General features: G+C 42.6%; 1 protein-coding gene and 1 pseudogene across 2 annotated transcripts in view; one reads left to right on the top strand and one right to left on the bottom strand.

The window, feature by feature from the left end:
• The window catches only part of LOC132214735 (WASH complex subunit 2A-like), a 76,404-nt gene that overhangs the window by 49,379 nt on the left and 7,406 nt on the right, over nt 1–19,619 (bottom strand). For both annotated transcript variants that reach the window (XM_059662117.1, XM_059662118.1), the window contains exons 4-11: nt 17,400–17,462; nt 14,433–14,606; nt 9,324–9,417; nt 8,271–8,332; nt 6,713–6,760; nt 1,562–1,672; nt 688–769; nt 14–82 (exon numbers count right to left, since the gene is read on the bottom strand). In XM_059662117.1, coding sequence (XP_059518100.1) covers nt 14–82; nt 688–769; nt 1,562–1,672; nt 6,713–6,760; nt 8,271–8,332; nt 9,324–9,417; nt 14,433–14,606; nt 17,400–17,462 — 703 coding nt within the window. The remainder of the gene's footprint in view (nt 1–13; nt 83–687; nt 770–1,561; nt 1,673–6,712; nt 6,761–8,270; nt 8,333–9,323; nt 9,418–14,432; nt 14,607–17,399; nt 17,463–19,619) is intronic.
• Nucleotides 1,788–2,331, top strand: LOC132214594 (cytochrome c-like; annotated as a pseudogene).

The raw sequence follows: 19,619 nt of genomic DNA, 5'->3' as shown, positions 1-19,619 counted from the left end.
GAGAAAGGCCTACCATCTGAGGGAGTTCTTCTTTCCTTCTTCTCTTTCAGTGTCTTCTGAGGTTTTGCTTCTGTAGATAAGGCTTGAAGAATATGTCACAGTTTTTACCATACTCCATCTATGCTTAGTACCTATCTATTGATTTTGTACACATGTATCTGCCATCCTCATGACTCCTAAGCTCAGAGCAAGCCATTCAACTTCAAACTTCAGCTCCACCTGACCACTTCAGGCAGTGCCTGACAAAGGTGCCTCTTTTTAAGCAAAAAGCCTCAACTTACATATTAGGGTCACATGCATAACAGGTCTGCACCTGCTGAAAGAACTGCCCTGACATATTCCCACCCTGTTAAATCATTAGAGTACACTGTACAGTGCAGTTTCATTTGGTCAAGATATTGGAGTAATTAAGCCAGGGATTCTTAATCTGGGGCCCATGCTTCCCTGCGGTATCCACTGATCCCCTGAAATTGCATATACAATGTTATGTAAATACATATTTGTGCGTTTGGGGTGGGAGCCCACTGTGTTTAGTTATCAAAGAGTATAACCAAAAACAGAATAAGAAGTACAATGTAAGTCCCTTGTGCTTTAGTAAACCTAAACAGAAAACTCTGCCCTCAGAGAAGTTTCCGTTCTTCCCACCACCACTGTGTTAACTCATCTCAAGGTGGGGAGGAGGCGTACCTCTTTGTTCCTCTTCCATCTGGCTTGTGGCACCCACTTTGATCCGAGCAGCCAGCTCATCAGCAAAGGACGTGGGTCTTTTCTGCAGGCAGAAGAGACCGAAAGAATCACTTTTTGTAACATACAAAGTAGTACAGTTTACTTTTGAATATTTAACCCAATTTTCTAAATAATGGCAAAGAAATTGAAATGATGAGAAAACAACGTTTAACTAATTGAATTTAAACAGATGTACTCCAGGTGATGAACACACAATACAGTGCACAGATATGTGTTGTGGAATTGTGCACCTGAAAGCTGAGTAATTTTGTTAACCGAGGTCACCCCAATAAATTCAATATAAAGGGAAAAAAAAGAAAAATGATAGGGTGGTGAAGGCCTAGGGCGGGGGGCAGAAACGGGCTGGAGGGGGTCAATGAGGGGAAGAGGGAGACATATGTAATACTTTCAACAATAAAGATTAAAAAATAATAATAAAGAAAAATAAACATATGCACCCTATACAGATCACCTGAGATGGGTGTTCCTTCGAAGAGAAGTGCTCCATATTTCTTTATTTTTTTATACTTCAAAGAGCTAGGTATAAGAAAACTATCATGAAGTCTTTGGGGGGCAGGGGGAGGAAGTATTAGGGTCTTAAAACTCTGGAAATGAATATATTTTAAATGATCTGACTTGTAAAACTGTAACATTTGAAACAGAAAGTGATACTGGCTAGGTAACCTGAGATGCTCAACCATTATTTTTAAAAGTGTAATTGAAAATACAAATATGATGTAAAATAAGATGGTTACAAATATAAACACAATATAAGGAATGAGGCTTAGGTACTACTTCTAAACCTTGCCAACAGGTAGCAACCATATTTTCTTACAGGTCTAGGACTCTCTTCAATGTCCTCAATATCTTCCTCCTCCTTCTCAGAATCAGCGAAGATGTCACAGCCATCATCATCCTCTTCTTCATCACTTATTTGTGCAGTGTGCTAAGAGTATAAACCACCAGATTAGAATTGTTAGATAAGGTCACCGAGCTGAAAAAGAGATACTGCTACTGAGCTTTTTGGCAAAAGTGTAAGTTCATTAAATACAGCAAAAATTATGAAGCAGTACATGTGCTAGAACAAATAATACACATTTATTTTTAGCACAAGAATAGTGACATGAGATATTAAAAATATCCATCACGAGAAAAATGATTAAACTAAATCAGTATCATCCCATCTTAATAAGAATACTAATACTCAATAAGAATACTAAAGGAGTTAGAGAGCCGGACATCTGGCTTGCGAATGGGAATCTCCGTGTCGTGCGCGACTAACGAGCGATTTTAAAATAGGTGATGTTGAGAAGGGCAATGGTTCAGAAGTGTGCCCAGTGCCATACTGTGGAGAAGGGAGGCAAGCACAGGACTGGGCCAAATCTCCATGGTCTCTTTGGGCGAAAGACAGGTCAGGCCCCTGGATTTTCTTACACGGATGCCAACAAGAACAAAGGTATCACCTGGGGAGAGGCTACACTGATGGAGCATTTGGAGAATCCCAAGGAGTACATCCCTGGAACAAAAATGCTCTTCGCTGGCCTTGAGAAGAGTGCAGAAAGGACAGACTTGATAGCTTATCTCAAAAAAGCTACTCATGAGTAAGAGCTGGCCACAGCCTTGTTTGTGACAAAGGTCTCATGACTCTTCTTTATGTGTACCATATTTAAATTGACTTTCTACACCAGAATTCAGACATGAATGGCTAATAGAGCATTTCTTCCGGGCAGTCCTGATTTAAATGAGATTGGCTGTGGTTAAATGAATACGGCCAGCTTTTTGAGCTTTGGTGATAATTTTGGTTCAGCAAGCCCTGTCATGTCCTTCCTTCTAAAAATATGATGGGACTTGATTCCTAGTGTTCAACTTTTCACAGAGGTGGTGAGTGCCATCTCAGAACCTGCAGGAGACTGGCTTACATTTAGATTTCTATGATTGGCTGTATGAATATGTTTAAATTCTGAGGAAAGCCCTTCACTGTCTCTTAGACCTGCAAGACTTGCTTGTGTTTCAAGTTGTGTTCATCGGCCTGTTAAAAGGAAGGGCAGCAGATGAGCTGGCAGTGACCATTTTATCTCTTTGGTCCCAACTATGCCAATTTAATAAAATTCCGTGTATCTAAACTGTTGCCTTTTACTGAATGAAAGGCATTTTAGTGTGGTTTATGTATAATAACAAATAAAGAGTATTTAACACTTCTACGTTTCATAGATAACCTTTAAGGTCAGATGCTTTTAAAATTCAGCGTGACAAGGTACAGTAGCAAACTTTGTGAATCCTTTAAGTCAGAATAAGTTATAATTCAGGATTGTCTCTTTTTTTTTCTTTATTGCTTAAGGTTGTGTCCGTAACGCCCCATTGTCCCCCCTCACTCCCCTCAGGATTGTCTTGAATAGCTATTCACTGACAATATATGTGTGTGATTGGTAATGGTGCTTTTTGCCAGCTCACTAGGATTAAAGTAGAGAATAGATCATTAACACAAATGGTAAATTATGTCATCATAAGGCTTAAGATAATTAAAAACAAAGTCACAGATAAAAAAAAAAAAGATTACTAAAAGGATAATTTGTAATAATTGAAGAGCTATCCAAGGAATCAAGTGAAAAAACTCTGAATGATAAACCCAGTATGGTACTCTGCACCCCCCTCACCCCTACGCCATCTGCACGGGCACAGGTATACTTGTAAAAACAAAGAAAAACACTTGGATATATACACTGCCAGATCATAACACCAGTTACCTCTGAAGGATGTGAGAGGATGAAGACGGGAGGGCTCAAACTAAGCTTTATCTGTGAAGCTCTAAATTTTATAAAAGCAGCCACTGGTGACCGACCAGTGTGGCTCAGCAGTTGAGCATTGATCTACGAACCAGGAGGTCATGGTTCGATTCCCGGTCAGGGCACATACCCAGGTTGCAGGTTTGTAAGATGTGCAGGAGGCAGCTAATCAATGTCTCTCTCATCATTGATGTTTCTATCTCTCCCTCTCCCTTCCTCTCTGAAACCAATAAAAAATATTTAAAAAAAAAAAAAAGCAGCCACTGGTATAATTGTTTTAAAGAATGTCTAATGTTTAAATTAGTTCAAATTAATTATATATTAATGCAAATGCTTGCATCTGCAAACATTTGGTGAATAAAAAACAGTAATCTAGTTACTAAAAAATAAAAATAAAAAAATTTAAAAAATGCCAGGCACCATGCTAAAAATCTTTAGAACTCTGAGGTTAACTGTGGCACACAAAAATAGTCCACCTTTAACAATACGAACAAATGGTAAGCCAATGCTTTAAATCACTATATTGTATTGTTTGAAAAACTGTCTGAATTTACAGATCTTAACAGCAAATTCCACAGAAAAAAATTTGAGTTATTAAAGGAGATTAGCCACATACAACTGGGAATATACAAGTACCAACCAATAAGTACTAAATCCTTCAATTGACAGCTGAAAATTTTTATAAACAAATATTTCCCACCCTGGCCAGTGATGGTCAAAGGCTAGAGCATCAGCCCCCTAATCCAGAGCACGTACATGGGTTACAATACAGGTTCAATTCCTAGCCCTCCCTTGTCGGGGAGCGGGCAGGAGGCAACCAATCAACATCTTTCTTTCTCTTTCTCTTTCTCTTTCTCTCTCTCTCTCTCTCTCTCTCTCTCTCTCTCTCTCTCTCTCTCTCTCTCCTTTCTTCCTTTCTCCCTCCCTCCCTCTCTTCCCCCTTCCCTACACCCTTCCATTCTCTCTAAAAATCAATGAGCCTTAGCCGTTTTGGCTCAGTGGCTAGAGAGTCGGCCTGCGGACAAAAGGGTACCAGGTTCGATTCTCGTCAAGGGCACATACTTCAGTTGCAGGCTTCTCCCCAGTCCAGGCCCTGGTCAGGGCTCATGCAGGAGGCAACCAATCGATGTGTTTCTCTCACATTGATGTTTCTCTCTGTCTTTCTCTCTCCCTAAAAAAAAATCAATGGAAAAATATCCCCGGGTGAGTATTAACAAAAAATAAATATTTCCCAATTAGGAAACAAATGCAAATTGGGACAATCTCTATATGCCACCCTTGTATAGTAGCAGAACTCGTAACCCTTGTGCTGAGGAGATTGTAGGAAAATCATTATGCAGGATCTGTAACTTGGAATGTCCATCAGATTGTAAATATTGACAGTCTTTAGTATAATTCTACACAACCTTATGCCTAAGAAAGCAATTCACATAAGCAAAGGAGCTTTCTGTATGAAAATACTGAATAAATCATTATCTCAAAAATAAAATCCTAAAAATAAGCCATTTTCCATATACATTTAGAGACTATGACAGCATCATATATCAGTGTGCTTAAAAATATAGTTTAGCCTGACTGACGTGGCTCAGTGGTTGAGCATCTACCTATGAACCATGATTCAATTCCCGGTCAGGGCACATGCCCAGGTTGCAGGCTCGATCACCAGTGTGGGGCATGCAGGAGGCAGCCAATCAATGAGTCTCTCTAAATCATTGATGTTTCTATCTCTCTCTCCCTCTTTCTTCCTCTCTGAAATCAATAATAAAAATACATTTTAAAAGAACAACAGAAGTTTAGCCTGGCCTGAGTGGCTCAGCTGGTTGAGTGCCATTCTGTGCACCACAAGACTACTGGTTTGATTCCAAGTCAGGGCACATACCTGGGTATGGAACCCAACCAATCCATGTTTCTCTTAATGGGTGCTTCTCTCTCTCTGTCTGTCTGTCTGCCTGTCTCTCTCTCCTTTCTCTAAGCATGTCCTCGGGTGTAGATTAAAAAACTTACACACACATATACAGGGGTGGGCAAAAATAGGTTGATAGTTTTGAGTACATGAAACACATCTATATATATAAAAGCCTAAGCGACCTTTATGACCGGACAACCGGCCAGTAGCTATGATGCACGCTGACCACCAGGGGGCAGATGCTCAATGCAGGAGCTGCCCCCTGGTGGTTAGTGCACTCCCACAGCCAACCTCCCCTGGTCCCTCCCCGAGGCCGGCCAACCTCCTACAGGGCCCCGCCCCCGCCTCAGCCCTGGCCAGCAGCTGATTGGCCCTGATCGTTGGCCAGGCTAAGGGACCCCACCCGTGCACAAATTTGTGCACTGGGCCTCTAGTAGTTAATAAAGCTCTTATAATAATCATAACCTACATGTCTTTTCCCATACAAACAACTATAAACCTAGTTTTGCCAACTTCTGTATATAGAAGTTTACAAAGCAAATTACAAAGACTATTTAGAGTGACAAGTACAAGGAAAAACTTATATTAATATGAAGTAGCAGAAAATAAATTATGTATATACTACAAAAAGAATACATCCTTAGTAGGATACAAAAAAAATTTTTTTCTTTTTCTATTTTTAATCCTCACCCGAGGATATTTTTCCATTGATTTTTAGAGAGAGTGGGAGAGGGGAAAACAGAGAGAAACATCGATGTGAGAGAAACACATTGATTGGTTGCTTCCTGCAGGAGCCCTACCAGGGCCCAGGCCAGGGAGCAGCCTGCAACTGAGATACGTGCCCTTGACCTGAATTGAACCCAGGACCCTTCAGTCTGCAGGCCGACACTCTATCCACTGAGCCAAACTGGCTAGGGCAGGATATAAAAAATTAAGACAATGATATTAAGATTAGAAGATTCTTTTGAGCCTTATTGTTACTGCTATACTGTCTCAAATTTTAAAATGGAGAGAGGGATTCAGTTTGGGTAACTGGGGCTATCTTTTAGAGGTTTTGCTTCCCAATTTTGTTTTTTGCTTCTTTTTTTTTCTGAGAAAAATTAAGATAAAACTATAAAGTAAAATATATAAATATGCATACATATGTATGGAAGTAGCCTAAAAACATGAAATTATTGAAGGAAAATTAGTTGTAAATATGAATAAATCCTTATTTTCTCATAAGTCATTTTAGTACTTAGTTAGTATGCTTCAATTAACTTCTAAAAGTAAAATCACTTTAATATATGAGCCTTACCTGGGTTTGATCATTGTCACTATGATTGGCAAACTCTTCCTCTGACTCCTTTAGGGGGAAAAAGGCTTTGTTGTTAATAGAGGTTTTACTTAGAAGCATAGAAGTAATTTCGGGGCTAAGTCTTTGGGGCTCCTCAACACTCAGTCTCTACTGATACTGGTCACCTGAGCATCAAGGTTTACATGAGGTGGATAGCGGACAATATCACGTAGGGCTATTCCAGGCAATATGTAATTTTTTGTGGTTAATTAAAACATCTCTAACAATTTGTTCATGTCCATCTGCACTATCCACTGGATTTAAAGTAAGAGTTGCATATTTAATTAACTAAATTATCCAAAATTGGTTTGTGTTATTTTACTTTTTATACTCCATTCTCTAGATTCCTTTCTAAATAGGATAACTACTTCATCAGGCCCAAGAAGGGAACACCAGTGTTTGCCACCAGCAATTAAGTAAAGGCTTGCATTGATGGCTAAAAGCAAAGGAATTCAGCTCCTGGCCATCAGTTATGGCGAGATTATTTAAGAAAACCTCATTTCCCACTGTTAGATGTTTTGTTTGAAGGGCTGGCTAAAGGAGGGCAGGGGAAGAAGATGAGAGAAAAAAGAGAAGAGACAAGTATATGCATACAATGCTGTCTCCTGTTAGAAATCTACGCTCAAACATCTCTAACCTTTGCAATAACGGATATTCTGTCTAAAGGAACAAAACCAGATACAACAGTGGTCAAGATCCACAGACCCTGAGGTCCTAGAGCAGAGTCACGTTACACTCTGGATATGAAGATGCTAGTGGCAACAACACAGCTAACTCTAAGCATTACTCTGGTCTAGAAGGTTTTATAATAAAGGTTTCAATAATGTACATTTTTCCTAAAATTATTCAAAGATAAAACTTACTCAAAGACTGTATGTCAGAAAGATATCCCACCAAAATATCTAAGCTGCCCTTTCAAAATTTCCTATATAATAAAAGGCTAATATGCAAATCGAGCAAATGGCAAAATGAACGGTTGCTATGATGCACACTGACCACTAGGGGGCAGACACTCAATGGAGGAGCTGCCCCTGGTGGTCGTGTGCTCCCACAGGGGGAGTACCACTCAGCCAGAAGCCCTGAGCTGGGCTCATGGCTGGCAAAGGCAGCAGCAGTGGTGGGAGCCTTTCCTGCTCTGCAGCAGTGATAAGGATGTCCGACTGCCCCCAAAGGCTCCTGGACTGTGAAAGGGCGCAGGCCGAGCTGAGGGACCGCACCCCCACCCCCCGAGTGCACGAATTTCGTGCACTGGGCCTCTAGTATTAGTATAAAGAGGATCTGGTGGGGAGGTGAAGGGAGAGAAATGGTAAAAGGGATTAAAGCAGTTTTCCTTGTTTTTGTTCACAAGACAAAAATGAAATCCAATCCCAAGGAAAAAACTTCACAATATGGCTTTTCTCACCGTTGAAAGGTTTATGAAGACATACTGCTAATTCACAAACATGTTATTTACTTAGCCTGCTAAACACACCCTAAGTCTCCTGCCAATCATGACCTGGACACACTGAACAGTCCTTACCTCTTCTTCATTCTCTTCTTCGCTGTCCACAATGCTGCCACGATTGCTGCCTACTGAACCTTCTGTTTAAAAGAAAGATAAGGTTATCACAAATATTCGTTAGAAAATGTGCTTAGTTTCTTTTCAAAATCACAAACCACCATATAGCAGCATCACAGAAATGCTTATAAAACTAGCTATATTGCCCTAACTGGTTTGGCTCAGTGGATAGAGCGTCAGCCTGCGGACTGAAAGGTCCCAGGTTCGATTCCGGTTAAGGCAGGCATGTACCTTGGTTGTGGGCACATCCCCAGTAGGAGGTGTGCAGGAGGCAGCTGATCGATGTTTCTAACTTTCTATCCCTCTCCCTTCCTCTCTGTAAAAAATCAATAAAATATATTTAAAAAAAAACAAAAACAAAAACAAAAAACTAGCTATACCATTAACTGGAATTAAAAGTATCTTATAGTGAGGAATGAAATATTTATATAGCCTCAAAGTATCTCCCCACAAGATACTTATTAATTACAAAAAATTATGAAAATAAAGAAAAAAACTAGCCTGTACTCTTCAAAGATGTCATGGTTATAAAAAGCAAAGCAAAGTGGTTTTTTTTGGTTTTTTTGTTTTTGTTTTTTACAACTAAATGCAGCAAGCAACCCTGGATCCAAATCAGAGGAAAGAAGTGACATAGAGGACATCATGGGGACAACTAGCAAAACATGCACGTGACCAAGGATTAGCTAATAGTATTATGTCCACTGAAATGTCCTGACTTTGCTCCTGATAGTGTGGCTGTATAAGAGAATGTCCTGTTCTTAGAAAATATACACAGAATTATCAGAAGTGATAGCGATAATGTCTGCTTGCTGTCTCTCAAACAGGTTCAGAAAAAAACAGTATGTATATGCATAAAGACAAAACAAATGTGGCAAAATGTTAACAACTGGTAAAGCTGTGTGATATGTGAGAGTTCTGGTACTATTCTTACAACATTAACGTAAAGTTTGAAATTATTTAAAATAAAATGATAGAAATGTTAAAAGTAACTAAAGTATTTGGTGCAGAGAATACCTTCACTGGATAGTTCTCCAAGACCTACGTCTTCTTGCTCCATGAACAGCTTTGACCCAATTAAATAAGGTAAAGGACGATCAATGTACAGATCCTGTGAATAATAATAGAAAATAAGCCATTAAAGCCCTGACCAGTTGCTCAGTGGTTAGAGTGCCATTCTGCGCACTGAAGGGTCACAAGTTTGATGCCTGGTCAAAGGTATGTACCTGGGTTGCAGGTTCGATCCCCAACCCTGGTTGGGTGTGTGCGGGAGGCAAGCAATCGATGTGCCTCTCTCACATTAATGTTTCTCTCTCTCCTTTCCACTCTTTCTCTAAACTAGTGGTTCTCAACCTTCCTAATGCTGCGACCCTTTAATACAGTTCCTCATGTTGTGGTGACCCCAACCACAAAATTATTTTCGTTGCAACTTCATAACTGTAATTTTACTACTGTTATGAATCGTAATGTAAATATCTGATATGCAGGATGTATTTTCATGATTACAAATTGAACATAATTAAAGCATAGTGATTAATCACAAAAACAATATGTAATTATATATGTGTTTTCCAATGGTCTTAGGCGACCTGTGTGAAAGGGTCCTTCGACCCCCAAAGGGTTGCGACCCACAGGTTGAGAACTGCTGCTCTAAAAAAAATCAATGAAAAAATATCCTTGGGTGAAGATTAAAAGCAGCAACAAAAAAAGCAGCATTGGTAAGCAAAAAATCAACCTTTTATATTTTTATTAATTTCAGAGAGGAAGGGAGAGGAAGATAGATAGAAACATCAATGATGAGAGAGAATCCTTGATCAGCTGCTCCCCTACTGGGGATCAAGCCTGCAACCCAGGCATGTGCCCTCAACCAGAATCAAACCTGGGACCCTCCAGTCTGCAGGCCAACGGTCTATCCACTGAGCCAAACCAACTAGGAATGACTAGGAATGAATCGATCTTGAGAATCCTCAATAAGAGCCGTACATCTGGAGAGAAGCACACTGAGGAAATCACCCAAATGGTTTTCAATGACTACTAGAGGCCCGATGCACAAATTCATGCACCAGTGGGGTCCCTCAACCTAACCTGCGGGATCAGGCCGAAACTAACTCTCCGACATCCCCCGAGGGGTCTTGGATTGCGAAAGGGCGCAGGCCAGGCCAAGGGATCCCACCAGTGCACTATTGGGGCCGGGGAGGGACATGGGAGGTTGGCCAGCCAGGGAGAGACCATGGGAGGGATCCAGGGCATGTTCGGCCCATCTTGCTCAGTCCCAATAGGCCAGACCCCAGCAGCAAGCTAACCTACTGGTCTACTATCTGCACCCTGCCAGGGTCCAACCCCAGCGGGTCCAGGGGTTCCCAAAGGCGTAGACGGAGTCGGCGAAGAAGGAATGACATGGAGACAGCGTTCAGTTGATCAGCAGCCTAGCCAGGATCTCCAGCCAAGTTCTGGTCTTGATCTCCAGAGAGGTTCTGCTTAGGATATCCAGCCAGGTTCTGTCCAGGTTCTCCAGGCAGGTCCAGTCACCAGGTTCTAGTCAGGCTCTCCTGCCAATCTCCACAGTCAGGTTCAGTCCAGGATCCCCTGCCATGCTCTCTCGCCAGGCTCCGCCTCCAGGCTCCGAGGCCAGTCCCTGTCCAGGATCCTCCGGCATGCTCTCGCCAGCGAAGTTCTTCTGTCCCTAGAGAACGTTCTGTGTAGGTTCTGTGCCTAGGCTCTGTCTCTCTTGATCCTGTCTTCCAAGCCCTGTGTCCTTAGTTCTGTGTTCTGAGTTCTGAGTCTTTCTGTCTTGTTACAACTGTATTTATACCAGTTGATTCAATCCTATCAATCTCTATTACAAAGGTTAGGGCGTTTCTTATCTCCATTCCAGGGAGAAAAGATTATGTAGTTTAAGCATGATTGTTCGTAGTTAAAGGGATTAATTACCCGCCTGGCACTTAGTTGAGGGGTTTTATTCCCTCCCTAACTTCAGGGGAAAATCCCTACCTGGGGAAAACAACCTTTCTCAGAGACCTTGGTTAAAACATATAGTGCCAAGAAGGTGAGCAAACATATTAAGAACAGTATGCCATATATGCCAGGTCCCTTGAAACAGCAAGGATGGACCGGCTCCCGGCAGCACCCCTCATGGTCAGTGCACATCATTGCGAGCAGCTGAGCGGCCTTAGCATATCATTAGCATATTATGCTTTGACTGGTTGAATGATTGACTGGACATTTAGCATATTGGGCTTTTATTATATAGGACTAGAGGCCCGGTGCACAAAAATTTGTGCACTGGGGGGGTGGGGTCCCTCAGCCCGGCCTGTGCCCTCTCTCAGTCTTGGACCCCTCGGGGGATGACCACCTGCTGGCTGAGGCCTGCTCCCCGGGGGACTGGGCCTAAGATGGCAATCAGACATCCCTCTGGCAGCCTGGCAGCCCTCGGGGGATGTCCACTTGCCAGCGGGGAGCAGACCTAAGCTGCAGTCAGACATCCTTAGCGCTGCTGAGAAGGCAGGAGAGGCTCCCACCACCACCGCTGTACTGGCAGCCATCAGCCTGGCTTGTGGCTGAGCAGAGCTCCCACATGTGGGAGCACACTGACCACCAGAGGGCAGCTCCTGCATTGAGCGTCTGCCTCCTGGTGGTCAGTGTGTGTCACAGTGACCAGTCATTCCCAGTCTTTCTGCTGTTAGGGTCAGTTTGCATATTACCCTTTTACTATATAGGATAGAGGCCTGGTGCACAGATGGGGGCTGGCTGGTTTGCCCTGAATGGTGTCCCGGATCAGGGTGGGGGTCCCACTGGGGTGCCTGGCCAGCCTGGGTGAGGGGCTGATGGCTGTTTTCAGGCTGCTTGCACCCCCTTTAGGGTGAGGGTCCCCACTGGGGTGCCTGGCCAGCCTGGATGAGGGGCTGATGGCTGTTTTCAGGCTGCCCGCACCCCCTTCAGGGTGGGGGTCCCCACTGGGGTGCCTGGCCAGCTTGGATGAGGGGCTGAGGGCTGTTTTCAGGCGGGCCAAGCCTGCAACTGAAGCTCCCAGTCTCTTTTTTTCTTTTTTTTTTATTCTGGGATTTATTTACCTTCTGTAATTGAAACTTTGTTGCGGCTCCAGCTCCGAGGCCGGCTGGCTGAAAGCAGGTATCTGGGGTTTATTTAGCTTCTATAATTGCAAAATTGTTGCTTAGACTGGAGCTCAGAGCTGGGCTGCGGCAGTTGGGGAACCTTGGCTTCCTCCATCACTGGAGCAAGCAAACCTCCTGCTCGCTTCAGCTGCCTGGCTGCCGGCCGCCATCTTTGTTGGCAGTTAATTTGCATATAGCCCTGATTAGCCAATGAGAAGCATAGCGGAGGTATGGTTAATTACCATGTTTGCCTATTATTAGATAGGATGAGAAGGTAGGTAGGTATGTCCCAGTTTTAGGGAGGAAGTATGGACAAACAGGTCACAAACAAGGCACAAAGGGACTCAAGGCCTCCTTCACACTTCATCAAAGAGCCAAGGAAAAGGCTGGGGGAGAGCACATGAAGCATGGCTAGAGGGAAAAAAAGAACAACAAATATGCAAATATCTATAGTCAACATAATGAACATATGTCTAATATGGATGTGACCTATCTGGGAGAAAAAAAAAACTTAGAAGAGAATAATAATATCCCCCAGATATTATACACTCTGTATAACTCAGAAAAGTGAAGCTGGTAAAATAAGACCAGATGATAAAACGTCAGAATGAAATGGAGTCAGTGTACATAATAATATATACTGGAGACCCACCCATCACACACATTAACAATTTAAGGACAAGAAGGCACTCCACCCCTAGGACAACCTCACATCTCCACTGCAGGAGGAAAAGCTGACTTGTCCTCTGAGAGGTATGGCTGTTGGCCATGATATCTCTTCCCTATGAGAAGACCCAGGGATGAGGGAGAAAGAATAGTTCTGATGCTCCACACACAAAAAGTTTAGGAAGATTAACGTAAAGGGTAAAGATACAACAGCAATCAATTCAGTGAAAAGAAAAGAAAGTGATAATTGGGCCCTAGGCAGTTTGGCTCAGTGGAGAGTGTGTCGGCCTGTGAACTGAAAGGTCCCAGGTTCAATTCTGGTCAAGGGCATATGCACGGGTTGCGGGTTTAATCCCTAGTAGGGAGCATTCAGGAGGCAGCCAATCAATGATTCTCTCTCATCACTGATGTTTTTTTCTCTCTCTCCCCCTTTCCCTTCCTCTCTGAAATTAAAATAAAATTTTAAAAAAAGAAAGTGATAATTGGGGAAACTGTTCGCTGACTTAGGAGGCCTTCCCAAGTCCTCCTGTGTGGGACTTTGAACTAATAGTGTGGTTAGGGAATACATTTCCCAGGGTCCATTGCTAACTTCTAAATCCCGACAGTAAGAAAGCAAGAATCAGCCCTGACTTGGTATGACACTAAGCTCAAACTGAAAGAGAAAAGTGCAGCTAAATGAATGACAAGAGAAGAGTTTCGTTTTGCAGCATTTCAATTCGTAAGACACTTGCATGTCACAAAGACTCTCAAAAGCAATATAGCAACTTTTTGTGTTTACTTGAGCCTTCTGATATTACCCAGTTGTCTCCTTTGACAAACTCAGAGAAAGTAATGGCAAAGCACGAAACACCTATTGGGCTAACAGTCTGCTCATGGGCGTGCAGTTTTATTCATAATGGCCAGAATCTGAAAACAACCCAAATGCCTTTCAACACTTCTGCAGTCTCCCTTAGCACAAGCTACAGAATTCAGGATCGCAAGACTCTCTACCTTTCATGATCCTTATTCTCATTCTTCAAAACACAATTCAAGTCTCTTCTTTACCCTAACTTTCCCAGCATAGAAATCAGTTCTCTCTCACGGCACTTATGATGGTGACTCTCATTAATGTCTCCTCTAGTCTGGTAATGCCGTAATAAGGATCCTGCGAGGAGAAACCATCCCCTGAAACTTCGTATCCCCTAACATGGCATGCTGCCTTGTACGCAGGTAAGTGCTCAATCAATGCTCTTGTAAAGCAAGTTTTCCTGATGGAGTCGATACAAGAACGCTGAGTCACATGGTCACTTGCTCAAGTATCCAAAACACAACAGGTGCAACAATAAGTATTTGAACTGCATGTCTTTACCTTTGGTTCGAGGATCAGTTCCACCCGGTCATTAGCATCATCTTCTTCAGAGTCTGAGTTTCCTGCTTTAATATCTAGTTGCTCAAATGCACTGTCCAATACTTGTAAACCGTAGTTCACAGCCTCCCGAACTTTAGGAATCAGATCTATTTCTTTCTGTTCCCGGGTCTTCTCCTACAAAAAAATACCATTCAGCATGGATCTTCAATATATTGATTCCATCGTAATAAAACACTATGAATGTTCTCTAAAGCCTAGACTCATGCTCCAAAAAAAATCTTCATTCGAAAGGCTGATGTTATGCTACCAAAAGGCGGATTCTGAGGAATGCCTTGACACTGACTTCAGAGTAAGTTTTAAATCTCAAGTTTGTCACTTTTAGGACAGGGATCAAAGTACCTAAGGCCTCAGGGCTCCAGATTCATCATCTATGAAAACAAAAGCCCTACTGTGTGATGGTTCAGCAAGACAAGTTAGGTGAAAGCACACTAACAGTTAATGGCACACCACAAGCCCTCAAATGGCACTTCGCTTCCCTGGTGTGAAGGGCCTAGACTTAGCTTCACCGTAACTGCATCCTACTAACCTTGGTCAATGGTCCTTTGGACAATTTAGGAGTAAAGATCTGAAAGAAAATACTCCACCCAGAGGTGTCATTTTTCAATGACAATTAAAAATAATAACAATGCCCAGCCAGGGTGGCTCAGTGGTTGAGCGTTAAGGTATGAAACAGGAGGTAGAGGTTGGACTCCTGGTCAGGGCACATGCCTGAGTTGTGGGCTCCATCCACAGTAAGGGGCGTGAGGAGGCAGCCGATAAATGATTCTCTCTCATCATTGATGTTGCTATCTCTCCTCTCCCTTTCTCTGAAATCAATAAAAATATATTTAAAAATAACAATAATAATAATTGGACAAATGCAGTTCCTTTAACAAATTTGTTTCAAACCCCGAGAGGGTCAGTTTCGTCTCTCGTCTACCCTGTTTCGCATCCTAGAACCAGCTCCCCCACCGCCCTGAAGTCTGTGTAAAGCACCAACCTGCAGAAAACAGTTCAGTCTCCATTTCCCACAGTAGCCGCTCCCAATGACCATTCCCTCATACACTCAACTATGTCACCAATTTTGAGAAATATTGGGGGGGAAAATGCAGTGTCATTTCCCCTCTTCACAAATATTCTAGAAGATGATACATAATTATAGAAAGAACCAAAACATATAGCATTGTTTTGAGGGCCAAAGGGAAAACCCTACGAGAACTGACATTTTGATCTAAATATGGAAGTGTTTCTGATTTAGCTTTTTGTTCTGGCTGCACCTTTCTTCCACTCTGGTATGCTTGGTGCTGGTAAATGGTTGACTCTGTACTAAGGGTGTGAACATATGTTTGTGACATAAATATAGTGTCGCTGGCCAGTGTTCTAAGCGGTTAGAGCACAGGCCCATGCACCAAAGGATCTCGGGTTTGATTCCCAGTCAAGGACACATACCTGGCTTGCAGGTTCGATCCCTAGCCCAGTCAGGAGGCAACCAATCAATGTGTCTCTCTTACTTCAATGTTTCTCTCCCTCTCCTCCCCGCCATCCCCCGCCACCACTCTCTCTAAAAAAAATCAATGGGAAAAAGTATCCTCAGGTGACGCTTAACAAAAAAATAAAATTAAAAATAGTTCACTGAATACCTTCACTTTAAAACTGAGCCCTGTCTTGGTGGAACTGGATACTATTGCACTTAAAGAGTTAGCAAATCCTTGAGTACTATTAAAACAGTTCTATTAAAAGTAGTACTAGTAAAGGCTTGTTTATTTAAAACAAGGCTGAGAACTGTAGCTGGTTTCTAATATCCTTTCCCCGTCCAACAGTTTCATATGCTACAAGTCACAGTTACTGATAAAGCAGAAAATGATCTATATTTTCTAAATATGTTAGAGCTGATTCAAAACGCCTCCCATAATAAACTTGGTCACACTGCACTGTGCTTTCCTGAGTGGGAGCAGAAGGGTACAACTTCTCTCAGAGCGCCAGCGTCTAGGCTTTGGCAATGACGTGAGGACCCGGGAAGAACACAGGAAGCCAGGGGGCTTAGGAAGCCCTCCAGCATCCACCTGCCCCCACCTTTCCTTCCTCCTTTCTGACCTCCAGTATTTTCCACTAAGAGTCCACAAAATACAGCTACACTCCATAACTTAGAACCTTAGCTTGTGGCATTCTTTCTGGCTGAAATGGTCCTAAAACCTGGCTTTTCTTTTCTCAGCCAGCTAACATCTCATCCTTGGTGAGCTCTTTTGCATCTGGACTTCTGAAGCAGCAGTCACGCAGCTCTGACAGGCTACCTCCTGTCACCCCAGCGAAGACTGTAACCTCCTAAAGGCAGAGCCTTTCTCCTAGTCACGAGCTCCCTGCAAATCTCCCCTAGTTAATGCGCGTTCACCCACATGCTGCAGCACTTAGGAGGCGCCCGTGTGGACTAATCCCGCATCACCTTCCCGTTGTTTTTCACTGGCAGGAGTAAGAATCAAAGGAGTCATCTTGACAGGACAGGTAAACAGTCTTCAAAGAACTTATAATCTACAGCCCAGCTTCTGGCCTGTTCCTGGGTAGCCCTCAATGTAAAATGGTTTTTATATTTTTTAAGGGGAGGAGAGAAAGGGAATAGAAGGATGAAATAAAAGAGACAAAAAAAAAAAGAGGCACAGACCAATGAGGCCAGCAAAACCTAAAATATTTACTAACTGGCTCTTTACAGAAAATCTCTGCTGAACTGGGCTCCATTTTAAGCTGGAATGCTGCAACTTTACTATGTATTTTTTAACATACTACATTTCTGAAATAAAAGACTTCAACTGTTGGCCTGACAGGAGCAGCCTTCCCCATTTCCCCAATATCCACCCCCGACCGGCCAGCTTACAAGTCTCCACTACTTTCAACTCTAAGCCAGCAACTCCATGGAAGGGCGAGTCATGCCAGTACCTGTTCTGCTTTTTCTGCCTCAGCCTTGAGAACCGGCTCCTCCACTTCTTCATCGTATACACGCTAAACATGGAAGCAAGTTCATTTTTAAATGGTTAAAACATCATTTGGAATAAATCACAATGAAAGAACTCAATATACAATAAAAAGGATTAATTCAATATACAATAAACACAAGGAAAAAATTATCATTAAATGGCTGAAGCTACTAGTCAAGGACAAAAAAGCAAAGATCAATTCACCAAAACTAAACTTTAAAAAAAAAAGATAAAATTGATTAGCCGACTGAAACCAAGTTCAATGTCATTGTTGACCAGAGTCACAAAAACCGTAAGATGCCAGTTTTCACACCTTTTTGCTTAACCTAACACTTAGTGTTGACGAGGCCATGATACAGGTAACTCAAATGTGAGGCTATTGAGAATGTCAACTGGCAGACATATCTAATAGGTAACATGAGCTTTAACATTTTGAGCAATAGAAATGGCAAAGGTAAAAGTTATCATCATTCTGTTGCTTCAAATAGCTGGTCAATTTTATTGTCCTATTTATATGAAAACAGACAAGCCATGCCACCCACAAATTATTTACCTGCAGGCTAGGCATTTGACTAGCCCATGGGCATGGACACAAAGGCCTCTTCCCCAAAACAGAGCCATCACTCCAGCAACTCACTGTGATTTCCTCTGTTATTTTTACAGTATTTATCCTATATAATAAAAGGATAATATGCAAATTGACCCTAACAGCGGAACAACCTGTCACTATGACGTGCACAGACCACCAGGGGGCAGACACTCAACACAGGAGCTGCCGTCTGGTGGTCAGTATGCTCCCACAGGGGTAGAGCTGCTCAGCCAGAAGCCAGACTCATGGCTGGTGAGCACAGCGGCGGTGGCGGGAGCCTCTCCTGTCTCCACTGCAGGCGGGCGGTAAGGAGCAAGGGGTCCCGGACTGCGCGAGCCCTGGACTGCAAGAGGAATGTCTGACTGCTGGCTTAGGCCTGATCCCCAGGGCCTTCGAGAGGGCGCAGGCCAGGCTGAAGGATCCCTCCCTCCCCTCCCCAGTGCATTAATTTCATGCACCAAGCCTCTAGTTGTCTTATAAACTCCCAAAGTAAAACAAGCTGTTACAAGCAGTGGGGTGATGAAAATGTTCTAGAATTAGATACTGGTAATAGTTACAAAACTTTGTGAATGTACCAAAACCTACTGACTTGCACTTATTAAAAAAGTGAATTTTATGGAATGTGAATTGTATCTCAATTAAAATTAAAACCAATATACAGATACATGGAGCCCGGCTGGTGTGGCTCAATGGTTGAGCATTAACCTATGAACCAGGAGGTCACGGTTCAATTCGCAGTCAGGGGACATGCCAGGTTGTGGGCTCAATCCTCAGTAGGGGGGTTGTAAGAGGCAGCCAATCAATGGTTCTCTTTGATCATTGATGTTTCTCTTCCTCTCTGAAATTAATAAAATTATATAAATAAATAAATATGGAAAAGAGAGATATTTAAAAATATTTTCTCCTCTACCTCCAACCTACCCCTTGGAATAACCAGTTTAAATGTGGTGTGTGCTCTCCTGTTTCCTGTGGCTCCTACACAAATGCAGACAGACATTCAAACATATTCAGAGTCCTCCCATCCTTCCTTGTTTTAAATAAGCATCCACTCGTACTATACTTAGTTCTCTGCCCCACTTTTTCACTTAATGTTCCCATAAGCCACTTTCTGGGTCAATGCACATAGATTTGACTCAATCTTCATAATATCTGCATAATATTCTATGGTATGAACTCAACCACAATTCGACAGCTCCCTATAGGTGAACATTAAGGAGATTTCCAGTTTTTGGCCTTGTAAACAAACTGCTGTAAACATATGCACACATATATTTTTAGTTCCTGGCCCTTTTGTTTCTATAGGTTTTCCAAAATAGGTTTGCCAAGTCCAAGTACAAAACTGTTTTTTAATCTTAGCAGCTCCTTCCAAAGTACTATCCACAAATCTGTGATAACTCCACACTATCACCAATAATATATTCAAGTGCTCATTTCCCAACCCTTTTCCAGCAGATGTTATCTGTCTTTTTAAGATATCTGCCAAGCCTGGCCGGTGTGGCTTAGTGGATGAGTGTCCACCTAGGAACCAAGAGGTCACGGTTCCATTCCCAGGGTTTGATCCTAAGTAGCAGGCCTACAGAAGGCAGCCAACTG

The sequence above is a fragment of the Myotis daubentonii genome, chromosome 13 (assembly GCF_963259705.1).
Source record: "Myotis daubentonii chromosome 13, mMyoDau2.1, whole genome shotgun sequence".
Lineage (NCBI taxonomy): Eukaryota > Metazoa > Chordata > Mammalia > Chiroptera > Vespertilionidae > Myotis > Myotis daubentonii.
The sequence above is the reverse complement of the archived record's forward strand: the minus strand, read 5'-3'. Positions and strand labels throughout refer to the sequence as shown.